The sequence below is a fragment of the Pavona decussata genome, unplaced genomic scaffold, assembly GCF_977016875.1.
Source record: "Pavona decussata unplaced genomic scaffold, jaPavDecu1.1 SCAFFOLD_195, whole genome shotgun sequence".
Taxonomy (NCBI): Eukaryota; Metazoa; Cnidaria; class Anthozoa; order Scleractinia; family Agariciidae; genus Pavona; species Pavona decussata.
In genome coordinates, this window is record NW_028145604.1 from 2,563,351 (window position 1) to 2,581,757 (window position 18,407).

General features: G+C 38.0%; 1 protein-coding gene across 3 annotated transcripts in view; it reads left to right on the forward strand.

The window, feature by feature from the left end:
* The window catches only part of LOC146461750 (uncharacterized), a 76,110-nt gene that overhangs the window by 33,446 nt on the left and 24,257 nt on the right, over nt 1–18,407 (forward strand). For all 3 annotated transcript variants that reach the window (XM_085086562.1, XM_085086561.1, XM_085086560.1), the window contains exons 20-44: nt 92–145; nt 1,121–1,174; nt 1,842–1,895; nt 2,437–2,490; nt 3,561–3,605; nt 4,317–4,370; nt 4,525–4,569; nt 4,748–4,801; nt 5,767–5,820; nt 6,589–6,642; nt 7,171–7,224; nt 8,485–8,538; nt 9,416–9,460; nt 10,372–10,470; nt 10,572–10,625; nt 10,769–10,822; nt 11,353–11,406; nt 11,622–11,675; nt 11,894–11,947; nt 12,779–12,832; nt 13,389–13,442; nt 14,488–14,541; nt 15,792–15,845; nt 17,434–17,487; nt 17,903–17,956. In XM_085086562.1, coding sequence (XP_084942688.1) covers nt 92–145; nt 1,121–1,174; nt 1,842–1,895; nt 2,437–2,490; nt 3,561–3,605; nt 4,317–4,370; nt 4,525–4,569; nt 4,748–4,801; nt 5,767–5,820; nt 6,589–6,642; nt 7,171–7,224; nt 8,485–8,538; nt 9,416–9,460; nt 10,372–10,470; nt 10,572–10,625; nt 10,769–10,822; nt 11,353–11,406; nt 11,622–11,675; nt 11,894–11,947; nt 12,779–12,832; nt 13,389–13,442; nt 14,488–14,541; nt 15,792–15,845; nt 17,434–17,487; nt 17,903–17,956 — 1,368 coding nt within the window. The remainder of the gene's footprint in view (nt 1–91; nt 146–1,120; nt 1,175–1,841; nt 1,896–2,436; nt 2,491–3,560; nt 3,606–4,316; nt 4,371–4,524; nt 4,570–4,747; nt 4,802–5,766; nt 5,821–6,588; nt 6,643–7,170; nt 7,225–8,484; nt 8,539–9,415; nt 9,461–10,371; nt 10,471–10,571; nt 10,626–10,768; nt 10,823–11,352; nt 11,407–11,621; nt 11,676–11,893; nt 11,948–12,778; nt 12,833–13,388; nt 13,443–14,487; nt 14,542–15,791; nt 15,846–17,433; nt 17,488–17,902; nt 17,957–18,407) is intronic.

Below are 18,407 nucleotides of genomic sequence, written 5' to 3' on the forward strand. Positions count from 1 at the left end.
GTAGACACTTGACTGTTGTTTCTATGCTGGTTGCTAAATAATGAGTGTCTTTTGTTTTCTTTCCTGTTAATTTACCATTCAATTTCTTTAGGGAGATTCTGGCGAAATCGGTGCCCCAGGGCCGCGTGGACCTCCAGGAAGACAAGTGAGTGACACTGATTTCCCAATCCAAGTTGTGAATTATTGGAGAAACAACTCATGAACGACTAACTTTTTTCAAGTTGCAGTCTGTTCTGACCCAGTCCGACAGTTTCAGCTCATAAAATTATGAAACATGTATACACACTGAGGATGAAAGATTATATTCATATTTATTTATTGTTTGCAGGTATATTGTGAACTCAGAACATAACTTTGTAGCTCCCAGCTGGCTTGGTAACTCAGTTAGTACAGTACTGCACTGGTATCGTAGAGGGCATGGGTTTAAATCCTGAATTTTTTCAGGTTTTTTCTTAACAGTCTGGTTGCATAGATAACTACGAGAATCTTTTCTTCCATATAAGTTTTCGTGCAGATGGCTCAAGCGAAGTTACTCTTCTTCTGACCTGCTACGAAGCTTATTGCCGAGAGTTGCGAACACAAGACCGTATGCCCTTAGAACAGGAGAATCTGTTTTTGTGGCTGCCTCCGCAAGAACTAACAGATTTGGATATTTTTGCACCGTCAAATACCAGAATCTCATTTAAAATAGCGAAATGTGATATGTCTTAACATTTATGTCAGTTATATTTACATTGTATGTGTAAATAATTCTGAGATATTTCATTTTGTATGTAATTAATGACCCGCCTTGTAATTCAGTTTATGCTGCAAAAAGGTTGAATAAACGATCGTTATTATTATTATTATTATTAATTTCTAAAACTTGACCATGATTTGTTGATTTCTGTTGATACAAAAGCATTGTTGGGTTTTGTAAATAGACCGAATCCCAGTGACAGTTGCCTGATGCATTGCTAACTTAATAGCCCTTGTAACCAAAGTGTGACAAGCTTCTAGTTATGGGGAAAAAATGAGAAATGCACATTAAAATCACTACAAGAATGTCCTACTGACGTCACAGTGGCAAAAGATACATTTTTTAGAGGTCTTAAATGTTCCCACTGTATTTTGCATCCAGGGAAGACGTGGAAAACAAGGACAGATGGGTGCGCCTGGAGAACAGGGACCCACGGTAAGAAAATAATGAGAACAGTGGTACACGGAATTATCCCTCATGCTAATGATCGGTGACTGTTAGAAAAATATATGGAGGGTTTTATGCAAGAGAATCTTGAATACCTTTTTTGCCTTGAAATTGAACTTTTTTCAGATAAGCTCTATTTTTGCTCAGAGACTGGTTATAATAATTATAACCAAAAAGAAAAACTTTATGTATTTAGTTTTTGAGCAAAATGCTGAAGTAAACAAGGATTTTGGTTATTTTTCTTTAAAATGCAAGCGACCTTCACAGAAGAGGAGTCACTGCATTTCACTGATTTCTTTTGTGTGTGAAAGTGAACCAACTCTGCCAAAGCAATCATGGTTATACATTTGAAACTTCTACCTTGATTTCTGCACTGAGAAGAGAGTGGACATACGTGTATGAGCAGGGCTTTTTGGATGGAATTTGAGGGACTAGATGATGAAACTTTCTTCCCTCAAATGTTTGGTTTATCTTATCCTAAAACAAGCCATTGAAATAGGAGCAAACAAAGAAATATGATCCCTAAACATACACCATACTACACTGTGACTGAAGTCTATCAGTTATCTAGTTTACTTCCTTAATACATTTGTGATTGTGGTGTGTTTAAACTTGAGGAATGTTTTAAATTCATGAATGCTTTCAATATCTTTAGGGTGAACAAGGTGCCCAGGGTGCAATAGGACCAGCTGGTCTTCCCGGCACAGAGGTGAGTGAAGATGAAACTAATAAGCTATGCTGTAATGGAAATATTACTTATCTTGCTTGAATTGTCATCACCACTGATAACTTTTCACCTTGTCTTTTATCCATAAACTCATAACTTCATAGGACCTTTTGTGTAATAGAAAAGCTGTCATTTGAATGGACACTTTCAAAATTAGTAGCTTACATGTAGAATCACCTTGTACACTACCTCCATGTACTCAAGTACGTCACACTTATTGGTTTCATCTACACAATTCAAATGGTAGAACCACCTTGAAGAGCATAACAAACAACACCTCAGGAAAGTACTGCTCAGTAGCTTTCATTTGAATGGTCACACTTTAGGATTTCACCCACAGACAAAAGTTAGAACCATTTTGTAAAGCTAAATAAAGAGCATCACAGGAAAGTAAATCTGCTTTGTAGCTGTCATGTGAATGCAGGTCTTACTTGGCATAACTTACATGACTGTTGATTCCTGGAGGAGATGTATGCTGCGACATTATAAGAGGTAATGATTTATTCACTTCCGTGTACTGTAGGGAAGAACCGGTGAACCAGGACACAATGGCAGGGATGGACTAAAGGGTGAAAGGGTAGGTTCACTGCAAAGGCATCAAACTATAGTCTGGTAACTCAGGTTAACAATTAGCCATTTATACATGTGTGATTGCCAAATTATCATAGAGCCAGAAGGCTCTACAAATATACAATAAAGCTAAGTTATTTGCTCAATATTTTATTGTCATGCTGTAATTAGCTTTATTATTTTAATATTGTCAAACTATTGGTGACAAATTGAACTAGTGTTAAATCTTGCAAATAAACTTTTTCGGCAACATTGGTGACTCAGGTTAACTGCCAGAGGAAAGGATGTGGACAGAATTGCCATCAAACTGAAATTTAAGCCATCCTACATGTAACACAAGTACACTGCTAGCTGTCAATAGTGTTCAGGATTCAATACAAGATCAAATTATTGACTGTTAAATGTCTTAAAGACATTGTCCTTGTCTGTCTTACAGAGATTTAATTCACCAATATAAGCCAAACTACAGACTAAAGTTACGTGCTGCTCAAAGAACTATTAGGGAACAGAAAAGTATAATCTTAAGGGGTTTTAGCTAGAGGGCATTCTTGGTTGCAGTGTCTATGTTATGGAATTCATGCCTTGCCAGATAAGCCCAGATTGCCCACATGTTTATTCAAGTAAAAACAACACACCCATTTAGTCGTAATTCTTGTGTGGTTTTATTGTAAATTTTCTGTAAATTCATGTTAGCTGATTTCAGTTCTTTTTCACAGGAAGTTTGTAAAGTGCTAATAGGCTAAATAAATGGGATTAGCGCTTAAAAATGTCACATTGTTATTATTATTATTATCATTATTATTATTATTACTATTATTATTATTATTATTTCTATAATTATAATTAATATGTTATTATTATTTTTAAGCATTATTATAAATGTGAATTTTCTTGAGGTTTGCCATTTGAATACCCAGTTTGCCATTTTCATTGTTTTGGAGTTAGTTAACATGAGTTAGTTGTACAGAAATCTCCTCATTTATCGTAATAATTCATTAACTAAAGGTTAACAAAAAGCCTCTCTGAAGGGCGATTCTTTAACAAACCTTCAATGGTGTATGTGACTTTTGTTCTCAGGGTCCAGATGGTATTAATGGTGAAGATGGGATGCCTGGACCAAGGGTGAGTTTAATGTTCTCTTCATGCAAGCAATTTTCAATTGAGTGTTAAAAGTAATTTTGCCTTTGCTTTGGTCTTGCTTCACTGTGCTCTGTGATTAGTTTACAAAACGCATGCCACTTTGTGAACCAATAATAATTAAATAAATTTAATACCAAAACCAATTGCACCTTGTTCACGCGCATTTTCCTGCGCTTGGCACCTGTGACATATATTTGCTTCAAGTTAATTCTTATTGCTTCATTGCACTGTTTATGTCTGTTGAGATTGTCCAGAGTACATGTAATTACATTGGTTTGGTTTACGACTCTCAATTCAAAACCATTCTAAGCCTAATTTACAAATCAATTTATTGGCCCAATTAGTTGGTTCAATCACATGGGCTAATCTTTAGTAACTGATTGCTTTTCCTGTTAGTGTAGCGCAGTATAAGGTCACATGTATCACAACCACAGATTGTTATATTTTCGGCTGATTTTTGTGCGCTCAGTCATGTTTTTTGTCAAATTGGGCCGAATTGTCCAGATTAATATTATTGGTACGTGCAAATTAGTCGTTACTTCAACTGATTTTTTTCGTGTTTGGAGTTGCCTTAGAACGTTTTACCATGATTAAGTGTGCTCAAAAAACTTAGTGATTTCCAAAATGTGTAACTCCAGGTAATTTACAAATGTAGTTGTGTTGTTAAATTTGATTTTGTTTTGTTTATTGTAGGGTGCCCCCGGGCCCCCAGGCTCTCCTGGAACTGATGGAAAAAATGGAGAAAAGGTATGCTTTACCTACATGTAAGATCACATGTGTGGTAGGCTGGCAATGTACATTTTGATTTTGTTAAATCATTTTCTAGTCAACTGACCTATTTTATGCCATTCCATTTCTATCCAGTAACATGGGTGCTACCTCTTTTCTTGTTTTTCACCAGGGTACTAGAGGCAAAGATGGCGAACCAGGAAAAACTGGGCCACCGGTTTGTAACAATATTGTTTTATTTCATGCGTGCAACACTAACAACTTAGTAATCATAGATAAATCTGTTGGTGTATGGTTGTAGCATTCTGTTGGAGTGGAGAGAACATGAATGGTTCTAAATGACTTTCAAATATAGCACAGTTGTTAATATTTGTGATCAAATGTTTGTCTGGTAGGGACCTCCAGGGCCGAATGGGGGAATGGGTCAAACTGGTCAAAAAGGAGAACAGGTTAGTGGAGGATTAATAATAATAATAATAATAATAATAATAATAATAATAATACAGTCGACTCCCAATAAGTTGAACTTTCGCTAACATGAACCTCCCGCTAACTCGAACTAATTTTTCTTTCCCTTCAGGTTATTTTCTATACAATTTTACCCTCGATAACTGGAACTCCCAGTAACTCGAACCTTTTTAAATTTCCCTTGAATGTTCGAGTTATCGGGGGTCGACTGTGTTGATAATAATATAAATAATAATAATAATAATAATAATAATAATAATAACAATAATAATAACAGATGTGGCAATTCCTGAAGATTCAAGACTAAAAGTGAAACAGGAAAAAGTGGAAAAAATGCCAAGACCCGGCCCGAGAGGCCCAAAGAATGTGGGGCCTGAATTTCAGGTGAAATCTATAGTGGTAGATACATTAGGAACCAAGAAGACCCAGAGAAAACCTGATTGCCATCGGAATGAACATGTCAATTGGACTAATTCAGAAGTCAACGCTGTTGGTATCACTTCTTGAATTGTAGAAACGATTATTCTTAAGTGCTGGAGCGCCATAGGCAACTGGTTGCCACTGGGGACCCTAGCAAATGCCAGCTTTAAGACCTGTTGCTGTAAAAATCCCAAATGATGATGATGATGATAACAGTATTGTAATAATATGCTGAGGTAGACCATAAAACAATTTCTTAATTTTTAAGCCCTTCAAAAAATAAGCTTCTTGCCGTCTTGTGGGAAGGGAATAATATTACATTTCAAGTTTTTTTCTGACGAGTCTCATTATGTTACCTGTAATCAAACATGCCTTAGAGGAAAATCCTGCTAGTATTACTTTGTAATAGTTTTCATGTTAATGTAGCCTTCTAGAAATTATACTCATACACTCATAATCAACTGATTACTTGTACTTACTGTGAATAGCATTTGACATTAACTATACTTTGCGCTCTTTTCCATAGGGTGCAACTGGTAAGACAGGCGCTCCTGGTCCAACAGGAACCAAAGGTCCCCAGGTATTTTTTAGCTGATACAAAGAAATGTTTTTATTTATTCCATGTGTATTTTTTCACTGGCTTAGAGCTCACTGCTTTGGCACTCAAAACAATAATTTCATTCTATTGCTGTCACTTACATGGGTGGTATGCAGCTCACACTGGTTGTGGTACTTGGAAATTCCCATTGCGCGAATTGAATACCTTAATTCCCTCGACCAGCTCCTGGCTGACCTTGTAGCTCCGTTGGTTTAGCACTGGTGTCTAATCCAGAGGTCATGGGTTCAAATACTGCCGAGGTGAAAGATTTTTTTTAACCACAGGAAACCAAATTTCCTTCACAGGGCTTGCAAGCTCTGGGAACTAAAAGGACTGAAGTCCTCACTTTGACACTCAATAACAATAATTTCATTCCATTTCTATTGCATTACATGGGTGCTATGTGGCTCACACACACACACACTTTGTAGTAACTGCATATCTAGCACAACCAGCTTTGGAAATCATGTATAATATGCATGCAATAGCAACCTAAAGCAGATAAAACTATTATCACAACAATAAATTGAATCCAACAATATTTTCAGTATAGTTTGTTGTCACAAGTGTTGATTGTAATTGTCGCAATACATATTTCCCTGATGTATAACACTTTAAATGGATGTTGTGCCACTGGCAATAAAGACCCAATGAGCCAAAGTGAACCCGTGAATTTCCTACTGACCATTACCGGTAAGCTATTCAGGCAAATTACATTTCTGAAATGTGGTGTTTTTGTGTTTGTGCCAGGGAGCTCGTGGTGACTTTGGAGAACGGGGAGAAACAGGACAACCTGGAGCTGATGTGAGTACAGTGTGTTGTTAGTTTTGCTGTCTACACAAAAATTGGCTCCTGCACTGGCAAAAAGGGGCCTTGATGGGAGCGTGCTCCTTATACCACTTGTGACGGCATCACTTTTACTGTCAGAGGATGTTTTTGATAACCATCAGAAACATTCTTGCAAAGCATGCCTAAATCAACATGAGAATTAATTGATTTTTTTCTGTGTACGAGATTGAACCAAGTTGAGCAGAGCATTTGGACAAAACAAGTCAGTAGAGTGTTGGTATCTCTTCTGTGTGGGTCACTTGCATTTTCCACAAAAGTAATGAATGTCTTGTTTATTTAACATTTTACATGAGATCTAAATACATAACTGAATTTCTTACGTGTCTGTGCCAAAATAGAGCTTATCTCTGGAGCAGTTATTTCAGTTTCAAGGCAAAAAAGGGCACTTACCTGATCTTCCCGAAAACCCTTCAATTGTGTTATTGCTGAAGGATCAATACAGTGTCTCTGTAACTGATGTTATTTATCTATCTCTGATTCCAGGGTGCACCTGGCCTTAGGGGCTTCCCTGGCCAAACTGGTATCCCAGGCTTAGCAGTAAGTCACTGGTACTCATTTATACACCTGGGTGAAGAGAGACAATATGGAGCAAAGTTTGTTGTCTAAAGCCTTGGTCAAACGGGCCATGATAGTTCAAAACTATCATCCACTATTATCAACTATGTATACTAGGCGCGTGGTCAAATGGTGATCAAAGTGAATGATCACTGACAATAGTCTAAGATAGTGCAATATAGTTGGTGGTCAAGGGAGTGAGCAACATTCAACTATCATTGACTATCATCAACTATCATCAACTATTATGCTGTTTGACCAGGGCTTAAGGAAACAACACAGCAGTGAAGTGACCAATCTTGCTAATTAGAACCACCAACCCTCCGATCTTCCAGTCAAAAGTGCAGCGCTCTAACCACTACACCACCACGCCTCCACATTTTTGCCATGCCACTTCTCTTTGCCGACGTCACTACCCACCATTTTTTTCTTGTACCCCTGTTTTTCCAGACAGAATGTTATTTCTCTGATGTATCTCATTTGCACCAAGGGTTAACAAATGGGTGACTATCTGCCACCTCCAGTAAATTCCTTTTCAATAACGTACCCTGGGCTGAGGGGAGGGGGATACTCCCTATAATGGACTATACTGGGAGGCTTCGCACGAAAGGGGAACCTTTTTCAGACTGGAGGTATGTAAAAGGGTAGGGATAACGGATTTCACAAACTAAAGTATGGAAAAGGGTAGGAAAAATTGCCATTAAAACAGCCTCACCAAAAATCGGTGCAGTGTTCCAACTGTATGTATGTAAAAGTGGTACCTTTTCTGGTGAAAATGCGATATATATATAAAAAAAAGCAAGGGTTTTGAACCTTGGCATACCAAACTTTATTGAGTACCCCACTCCCACCCCCCAGGCCCCTGGAGTATCTGGTGAAGCATTAATTGGTGGTCAAATTTTCAGAGGAATAGATGGAAAAACTGATCTAAGAGTGGCCATATCTACCTGCCCTTCACTGACTTGACAATGTTAATAGGATGGTGTATATAATAAGTTAGAGTTGGTGTGACGTAGTGTAAAATGAGTCCATAAGAAATTATTTTCTGAAGGGGTTGACCCCACAACTACCTGGTACATTTTTTTTAAATTTTGTGTTAAGTACTCTACTTCATGTATTTGTAATGATCACTTTCTTCTTTCTAGCTTCATAAAACATTGTCTTCAACACTGCATTCTAAGAAAAATTAAATACTAAATACTTAAATCCTTCAAAGCACCGAGTGCATGTTGTTTTTCACAGGGAGCCCAAGGAGAACCTGGGGCTGCTGGAGCACCAGGTCCTGATGGAAAGAAGGTAAGTCGATAGGCGCATGTTGTGAGAAGTTGATGACAATACTGGGTGGTGTCATTATTGGCTGCAGTCATTAACCCTTTAACTTCTAATATCAAAGGAAAAATTCTCTTTAAACTTCTAATATCAAAGAACAAATTCTCCTACCTTGTTCCCATACTTTTCTTATGAAAGTACTGGGGAAAAGTTATTAAAATCTCATGCAAGAAAATTCACCTTGCTTGATGATATACTTAATTCTCATGGCTCAGGGGTTAAATTAGCATTGATATTACAAGGAGAAATTTGATGCTGATCAGGGTTAAACAACGGAAATAAGAAGTGCAAATGGACAGAACAAGAGCGGGATTGTCAACATGGGTTGTGTTTATATGAAGCTACTTGAGGATTCCAGATGTTTTCATTGGCTGGTATTATGTAAAACCTTCTTTTAAACTTAGATACATACAAATGAGTTTCTCATTAACCTAACATACATGTATCAACCCAATTTTTTATGGGGTACAATGAATGTTGTGCCGCAAGCACTTGCAAAGACACAAATCTTGGATCAGAGATTTGACTCTGCAGTGTAACAATGCAGAGTTAATTCTCTGGTGCATCATTTCTGTCATTAGTGCTAGCAGCACTCGTTAGCCTTTGTGGAGGTGTCAATGGTTTTATACATTAGACGAAGGAGGAAAATACTGTTGCTCTTCTTGCAAAATAAAGAACAGGTGTAGGAGCTAAAAACTGTAAATGCAACATGGTTCAGGTGTACGACAGACCTCAATGCAGGTTGAGTGACATTTTGGAAGCCAGGCCAACAAAGTACAGGGATGGTAAAGTGAAGGAGAAACCTAGAAATTGTTTGAGCTTACTTGGTTTTGATCTCTGCTAGGGTCCACCTGGTGAAAGAGGACAAGATGGACTCCCTGGAGATCCTGTAAGTTTTGTCCTGTGCTCGGATTTCATAAATTTGACAATCTCATTTTAATGATATTCACAGATTCTTTTAAAACAATTTAAAATGAGGGTCACAGTAAAGATATAATTCCTATTTTGCAAAAAATATCCATTAATCTTTAGTTTTTATGTGAAGTCGGTGTACACTGCTGAAAACCAATGTCATGACCCTAGGCACCAAAGTTAGTTGACTGCAAGCTCTGTTCCAAATATATGAGATAACAATGGTAGGAATTTCCTGTTTAGTGCTTCAAACTACATTATATTTCTCACTTCTTCTGTTAATATAATCTGAATTACAACTTCAAGCTGCTTCATTGCCCTAGTGTAATTCTCATTGTTGAGTTATAAAGTTTTTCCCGAATGGTAAAATGCTGTTAATGGAATGTTATGCCTTAGGCTCCGTAGGATGGGCAGGTTTATCCTCAGAGAACAATATATAGTGAAGGCCTTATTCATAAATGAATGCTCTCTTTTCATTGTGTTTGGGATAAAAGCCTTTCATGGCTAGAAATTTGTATCAGTATGTTACACGATTGTCTAGAATGATATCTTAGCTCTGCTTGGATTGGTCCTTGTTTTGTAAGCGCTATTCTTGGCTAGTAGCTCACCAACTTGTGTCTATTTAGGCCTTATTATTAGGCCGCCTATTGCCCTTCTCTTATAGTTATTCTGGGTGGAATTTTACTCAATATGGTCGTTTAGTTCTTGTAACTACTTCATGTAAACTAAAGTAATAAACTTCGCTCATTGTTGTTGTATTTAGTACAACCTTACCTGTTGGTCAAATTTTGAGATACTTTCTTGCTATAAAAGCTGCGGAACATTATCCTGGCAGCATTGTATGATGTAAACCCAAAATAATTTTGTTTGATAATTGCTATCCAACAGGGACCTGTTGGACCAGATGGAGAGCGAGGCCCTACAGGAGATAGAGGTCTTAAAGGTGAAAAAGGAAAACCTGGTGAGAATGGCGTGGATGGAACTCCTGTAAGTATAATTGTGTTTTCATCCCCTGTTCTGCGTTGTCGTCCCCTGACATTGCATTGACATTATGATGACTAGCTGATGGTGTACTTTTTGCATTTTAGGGTGAGCGCGGTGAGAGAGGGCCTCAAGGTTCACAGGGAAATGCAGGGGCATCGGTAAGCTTTATAGTCACATGACCTCTTCAGTTGGGGAGGATTTACACAAGCAAAAGCACACTTATTTAAAAATATTACCAGATATCCCCTGGCAAAAGTATCAGGAAGGAATATAAGCTGAATCATTGTGTTTTTTTCTGCAGGGTCCTCCTGGTCGAGCAGGGGCCACAGGACCCCCTGGAAACAAGGGAAATCGGGTAAGTCAAAAGTTGTTTCCTAAAAAACTTTTCATTTTTGTTCTTGGAAAAAAGGTAGTTAACTCCAGGAAGAGAGAATGGCATAAGCAATCAATATTTCAACAAAATCTCGACAATGATGTACAGTGTATCGTGGGAACAGGGATGGACATCTGTTGAACAGCAAGTGTTAAGAGGTGTTAACCCATGGGTCACCTGCTCGACACATTCTAATAAGGGTGCTTATGTTAGGGAGGGGCTTCCTAGAAGGTACTAGACAGGTCATGAGGTTAAAGGAAGTGATCACCGAAGATTAGGCTGTCTTGACGTTAAAGCAAGTTCCTCCAACATGTAACATAAGAAATATGTAGGAAACTGTGAGGAGACTAAACATGTTAATACACAGGGGCTCAAAGGTTAAGGAAACAGAGAGCAGGACTTGAAGAACACCTGGTCTTTGGAGCCGACGTCTGACTATTTATTCACTAAACCAGACAAAGTGTGCCTCTGCAATTTGGTCAAAAAAATATATTACTCTTAATCTTTATTAGGGTGATCCCGGTTCTCCTGGACCCAGAGGAAACCCAGGGAGAGATGGCAAACGGGTAAGAGGCAGTCCTATGGCAAAATTCTGTTTTCATTACTGTACCATTGTTAAGTGTATGAACTGAACTGAAATTTGATTACAAAATTTTCAAAGCAGTTTGATATTTATCTGCATTTGTTCTAACCTGCTAGTGGAGTCGTTTTGATCTTTCCTTGGTAAGTCGGGAAAAAGAAAGGCGTTAATTGTTACTGTTGTTGTTGTTGTTTTTTTCAGGGTTATCCTGGCGCAGCTGGACCACCTGGGCAACCTGGAGCCCGTGGATCAAGAGTATGTCATCCAACTTATTCAAAAAAATCTTGTCTAGTTGTTAGGAATTAATCACATGTATTTTTATATCACTATCTGTTTTTGTTTATAAAACATGTGAATGTGACCTGATAGAGTAATTGGTATAGCCAGAATAGAAATTGACTGTTTACAGTATTGAGCTATATAAAAATAAAAATGTGGTATTTAATGATCATTGTGATTTGTTTGTCTTATAGGGGTCCCCTGGACTGTTTGGAACACCTGGCGTACCTGGTGTCTCCGGCCTTCCTGTGAGTATCGTCTCTTTCTGGAGAGATTTGTAATTATGAAAAAGCAGAAATCACCACCGTGTTTATCTTACATTTGCTGCTTGCTGTTTCCAGTTTTTCACTAAAATTGAGTAGTTTTGCATTAGCATCAAAGGCCAGAATTAATAAGTAAAAGGCCAGAATTATTTGACACTATTCTCGTCTATTATGTACTCATTTTTCTGAGAAATATAGACATCAATCTCACATTTGCTGCTCGTCGTAAAAGGGATTCTAAATCTAGCCCCCTATTAGGGCTGGTTCAGTTCACACTGGCGAAAGAATCAGAAGCAGAGTGGGAATCAGAAGTGTAAGGAACTTTTCATTCCAGTGTGAATAAAACAACGGAGACGGAATCGTTACCTTGGCAAAGTCAGAATCGTAAGGAGCATAACGTTTTTCTTCCAATTCCGCTTATGATTCCATCACTTGCGATCAAGTGTGAACTGGTTGACTGGAAACACAAACAGAAGAATGAACCAATCACATAGGTGATTCCCAATCCCTTATGCGAGATTGAGAACGGAAAATGTGACAGCTTTCCGCCATTGAAAAAAAGCAAGGCTTCCATTTCTGCTTCCACCTGATTGATTCACACTAGGCCAGAACACCACAACACTCTTTTGATTCTGGAGTCCTTCGATTCCGCTTCTGTCGTTTCTGTTGCTAGGGTGAACCAGGCCTTATTGACCTTTTCTGAGGTCACTTTTCAATGCAAGTTCAATAGTTGTTTCCAGTTTTGTTGAATGTATACATGCACGTGTTTCAAAGTGATTGTTAATTTGTTATTAATAAACAAATGATTTTCTGCAGGGTCCACGAGGACCTTCCGGTACCCCAGGCCCGTCAGGTGACAATGGAGCAGATGTAAGCCCATAGTTTTAAATAAATATTGTTTAATTGTAACAACCACCATTATCATTGTCCTTGTCAACACCATTGTGTCTTAGCCTTAATCTACTAGTCTAGAAGATTGTTGCAATGTTGTTTGCCAAGGGTAGTTTTCTCTAGTTCCCCTCGGTGAAAGCTAACTCAAGTTTGAACGCCATTTGTCTTATTTGTAATATGAATGAACTGATTCGGGAGGGGGTGGGGGGGCGGGGGTATAACTAAACTGGTCGTATTTACTGTGTAGCAATCTAACTAGTAATCAGAGATTTGGGAGTGTGTTCGATAATCTTGATCCCAAGCTTTTTCTCTTTTGCTAAGTTGGTGATCATGTCATCCGCCCCTGCAAAATCTGCGAGGGATGCCAGATACGCGTCCCAAGATCCATTGATTTGTTGATTGTCCCTACAATCTTGACTCCAATCCGTATTAGGAGTGTGTTCTACGTTGAAAGCGATTAGGTCAGCATTTCTGTGGAATTACCCCTAAACAGCACTATTTTAACAATTTCAAATTTATTGTGTTGTTTATGTAGGGTGCAACTGGCCCACCCGGCCCTCCAGGAGCAATGGGTGACCAAGGAGAACAGGTTTGTATTAGAACAATGTTTCATGTTATGTCTTGCTTAATAATTGAGCCTTGATTATAATTGTCCAGTCTCATGGGAATTTCTATCTAGTCTGATTATTTTTCCCAGTTCTCTGGGCCCATAATTTTTTAATGGGACATAGCCATGTCTACAGTAAAACTGTGTTAAAACGAAAACAAAAACAAAAACAAAACAATAAAGAAAAAGAAGTAGAAATTGCAAGTGTAGTTGAACCTCTCTCTGTACAATGGCCACCTTTGGACAGAATTTACTGGCTTCTATAGAGAGGAATCTATAACATAGAGGTGCTTTAATAATAGTTTTTGAGTGAAGGAAATGTCAGTTTAACAAGAGAAAATATGACATTAATTGTACAAAGACTGCTATATGTTGAGTATTAATGGAGATTCACTTGTAGTCTTTGTCAAAAATAAAAACTGGTTGAACTGCAGTTGGAACCACAGATCAAACGGAAAGTTCTCAGAACAAATGGGGGTACTTCGGAGTTACTCCACTTTTTCTGCTCCTACCAGTCAGGACGGAAATTCCTGTTCCATTTGAACAAATTTTCCATTTCCTTGTTATCTTGTACCATCGCGTAAGTTTTTTGATCTAGCAAGTTGGGAATTAATAAAACAAGCAGTTCCATTAGACACGGAATGTTTCCGGAATTTCCAACCAAACATTTTGGCCAAATGGAAGGCACCCCAGACGTGAGACTATATTACGCTTCATTTGCCCTTTCAATGTCTACAGCCAACCTTGACTTGATGTTAAGTGGTTCTAGATTACACTGTGGTCTTTCAACTGAACGATCATCAGTAGCACTTTGGGTGGTACCATCGTCTTCACAAAGTGTCTTTCCAAACAGGGTTTTGTTCAGTTCCAACCCGACACTTTTTAAAGTGGTTTAAGTCAATGTTCATGAGGAACTAGAAACCACAAGGAAAAAACAGGTAACAGAAAAGTCTGGATAATCGATATCCAGATCATGGAGGGTTTTTCTGTTTCTTGGTATTCAAGTTTAGATTTTTTTTTTATTTAGGGTGATGCTGGGGATATTGGTGAGCCAGGACCAGAAGGAGACATAGGACCGCTTGTAAGTGAAAAATAGTCAAAGGGCACTCCACTGATGTCGTTTAAACTTCAAAATAACAGCGTAATAAAGAACAACTTCTTGTTCCAGTCGAATACTGGTCATGATTTACACTAGAACTATAGAACTATAATATCTCATTGTCCACTCTTGATTTCTAAGTGTGATAGTTGATTTGGGCAGGCTGCTCTCTCATCAATGATCACACGATAGAAATCTCAAGCTCTTAAAACTAATGGAAGAGTTTCATGCAAGCATGGCCATCATAAGTGACCTTTTTGTCTTTTTGTCTTGCCTTTTTGTCTCCAGCTAAGCTCTATTTTGGCACTGAGAAACGTAGTTGCATATGAGGTTTTTGAGCACAAAACGGAATCAACTCAGGCAGCGCATTGGTGATCCCAAATCCTCAAATTATGATGGGATCTTTCATTTTCATCTATTGTACACATGATCACTATGTTAGGGAAATAGTCAATACTATACTCGAACAGGACCCACCAAACCACAAAATAGATGGTGGTCTCTGCCTGCACCCCTCTTCCTCAACCTGAAAAAAGGGTGTCTTTATTGGATAGCCACCCCTCTATCCAGCAGTAAAAAATAACAGATTCAAAGCTCACTTTTTTTGTTTATCTAGTAATGGTCACTCTTACTGGCTGAATATTTCTCTGTTTAATGCAAATTTTCAAGCCAATAAAATTTTTGCAGTAATGTTCATAAGATAGGTGGTGTGTTTGATAACCTCCCAACCGCAAGCAAGGCGGGTCCTCCTCAAACAAACTTGTTATGACCAGTTCCCTTAACGCTGTCTGCTGTCATGAAGGTGAATTCACTGTATCTCTGGTTGCCCTGCAGTCTGCTGCCAATAGTAATAGCTCACGCCTGCGGGTTGTAAACTTTGTTCTCACGCGTGGTTGAAAAATGTGAGCTATTACAGCCTTAACTTTCCAAAAATATGTAAACTCAAACCAATGCAAGAAACAAAAAGTCCATGACAAATGAACAAATGATGATACTTTCTCCAAAATCTCTTGATTTTTGAAGGTCCGTATTAGGCATAATCATTTTCTTGAGAACTTCAGAATTATTCGGAACATCGTCGGAAATCTTCGGATATGGTCGTGTCGTCTTCGAAAATCCTGGCACCCCCAGCATAAAAATATTAATGTCACGTCTTTGAGTCAGAAAAAGTTGGCAGGTATAGAAATGATAGTTAAGTATTTATTAGTTATTAACCTTATTGTCTTTCATAGGGCCCTCCTGGACCACCTGGTATATCTGGAGCCCCTGGTGGCATCGGAGCTATTGTAAGGAGATCACTGTGCTTATTAATATTATTATTATTGGTAGAAGGTTTGGAAATGGAGTTTAAGGCACAATGTGACCTAGTTGTGGTATTATTTTGAATTGCCAAAAAAAACATATTTATACCTATGGAAATGTTAAAATATTGGTTCGGTTTTGTTAATAATAGAGACGATTAGAATTATGTTTTAGGCAAATGGCAGAAATGACCACGTGATCATATTTATCCTACATTTGCCGCTTGCTGTTTTTAGTTTCGCCATAAAATTTGTAGTTTCGCATTAGCATCAAAGGCTAAAATTCTTTTGCACTTTTCTCATCTATGCACGAATGAAAACATAAACGTGAATCTCACGTTTGCCGTTTGCTGTAAACGCGATTCTAAACTTCTCTTATAACCTACTTGTGCACAAAAACTAGTGTCAACTATCTTTGGGATTCGCCCCCCTTTCCCCCCCCCCCCCCCCCCCCTCTTAACGCCGAGAATTTTCAAGCTATGACAATGACAAGGGAAGGATAAATAGTACGTCCAAAGATTTTTCCTTCAAGATCCGCAACGAGAAGTGATGGCGTCATATCACAAGGGAATTACGTCATTATTTGCCAGTTGGTGGCCATCTTGGATTTCTCTTCAAAACTTAAGAAGACCATCAAAATTGACTGAAAAGTGATTGAAACCCATAGAAGAACATTAAAATGAGTTAATGAAGAAAGGAATAGAAAGAAAAATGAAGAAAGGGTAATAGGAATATTTCATTTTTTGCAAAACCTGCCTGTCAAAAATTGGTTGTCACGGTAGCATAAAAAAGATAAGTTTCTAAAAATTTCGTGGAGTTTGGTGACATTTACGTAAATATTGACAAAGTTTTAAATGTTCCAAGTCAGCGAGGGTAGAATCAGCCTCCCCTTACCCCCTACTCCACCAAAATAGGGTTATTTATTCACTGTTCACTGTCTTATGAAATTTTCTCTCAACACCATTGCAGGTGAAGTTTCTTACAGTCAATCCATATCACGCGTGACCAGTATTTTTGACATTTGAACAGAGTTTTGAAATTTACTTGTCAGTTTTGAACATTGCCAACAAGATTCAGAGTTCTTGTAGAAATTTTCCCTAGTTTATTGACGGTATAAAGTTATGAATATTTCTTTACATAACAGCGTTAAGTTTTTCAAGAACAACAATTGTTTCCCAACTATTTTGAATCTTTTTTTCATTTAAGGTGGTATATTTTTTGTCGGAAAGGTTTCCAAAGAAATGTTCAACATTCCATTCAAATGCCGGACATTGCAAAGAGGAATTTGAATGTTCATTTCATTCTCGGTAATACTGGTCACGCGTGACCTAGACTGACTGTAAAAGTAACACTTCCCCCTAGACCCTATGCAAAAATGGCTGACATTTTAAAATTCCTTGGTTTGCATTCAAATTAGCCTCACTTGAACGAGGCTAGTGAGGCTAATTTGAATGCAGACAACTGAATATTAGAATGTCGGCCATTTTTGCATAGGGTCTATAACTAACTTAACGCTTCCTGTTTGCTGTATATGAGAGCTTGTTCATCGTTTATTTCATTTGACTGTGACTAGGGTGTGGAAGGACCTCCAGGAGAAAATGGAGCACCAGGACCTATTGGTCTCACTGTAAGTGACCCCTTAAATTTCTCTACTACTACTACTACTACTAGTAGTAGTAGTGGTGGTGGTAGTGGTGATGATGATGATGATGATAATAGTTATGGAAGATGAAAAAGGTAAATGTTGTACCAGTTGTTATCAGAGCGTTGGGCACGCACTGTTCCAAGAAGACTTGAGCACTACTTGAGCAACATTAATCTTTCTAGAGTAGAATTGGCAGCACTTCAAAAAATATTTCTTTTGGGATCAACAAGGATCCTCCACAGAGTCCTTGAGGTCTCAGGAGGCTGCTTGTTTGTCACCAGATGTCAGACGTCGGCAGATGGGTATTTTAAAGAATTTCACTCTGAAGAGTGAATCCTTCTAAAATAACATGTTTAAACGATCAGCTCTTACAGTCTTATACATACTTACTTAACAGGGCCCAATAGGACCTCCAGGACAAGACGGTGAAAGAGGACTTGATGGAGCAAAGGTATCACGACTTGTAATGTGTTCATTTAGCATTTTAGCTCGCCCCACAAAGATTTGTTTACATAAACATGCTTATACCTTGCATATGGTTTGAACTGAAAATTGGGGTCAGTTCACTCAAATGTAAATGTACCTATGTTTATTTATAAATATAGATTTTTTTACTTGTGTCTCATTTAATTTTGTTTAGTTGTATTGTTCATTGACAAACCCCTTTGGAAAGTGTTCAATACATAGTTTGTTGTGTTGTCTTTTGTTGTATTGTATTACATTGTACTGTACTGGTTTAGATAAACTGAAACAAGTATGTATTTTTATCATGTGCATGCTTGAAAATGAAACCAGGGGAATCACTTAAGAAAATCAGAAATAGAGATAGGACATAAATGGAAGTTTGGGAAAGAGAGAAGCTGTTGTCGAAATTAACACAAGACTTAGATAATCGTTTCTAT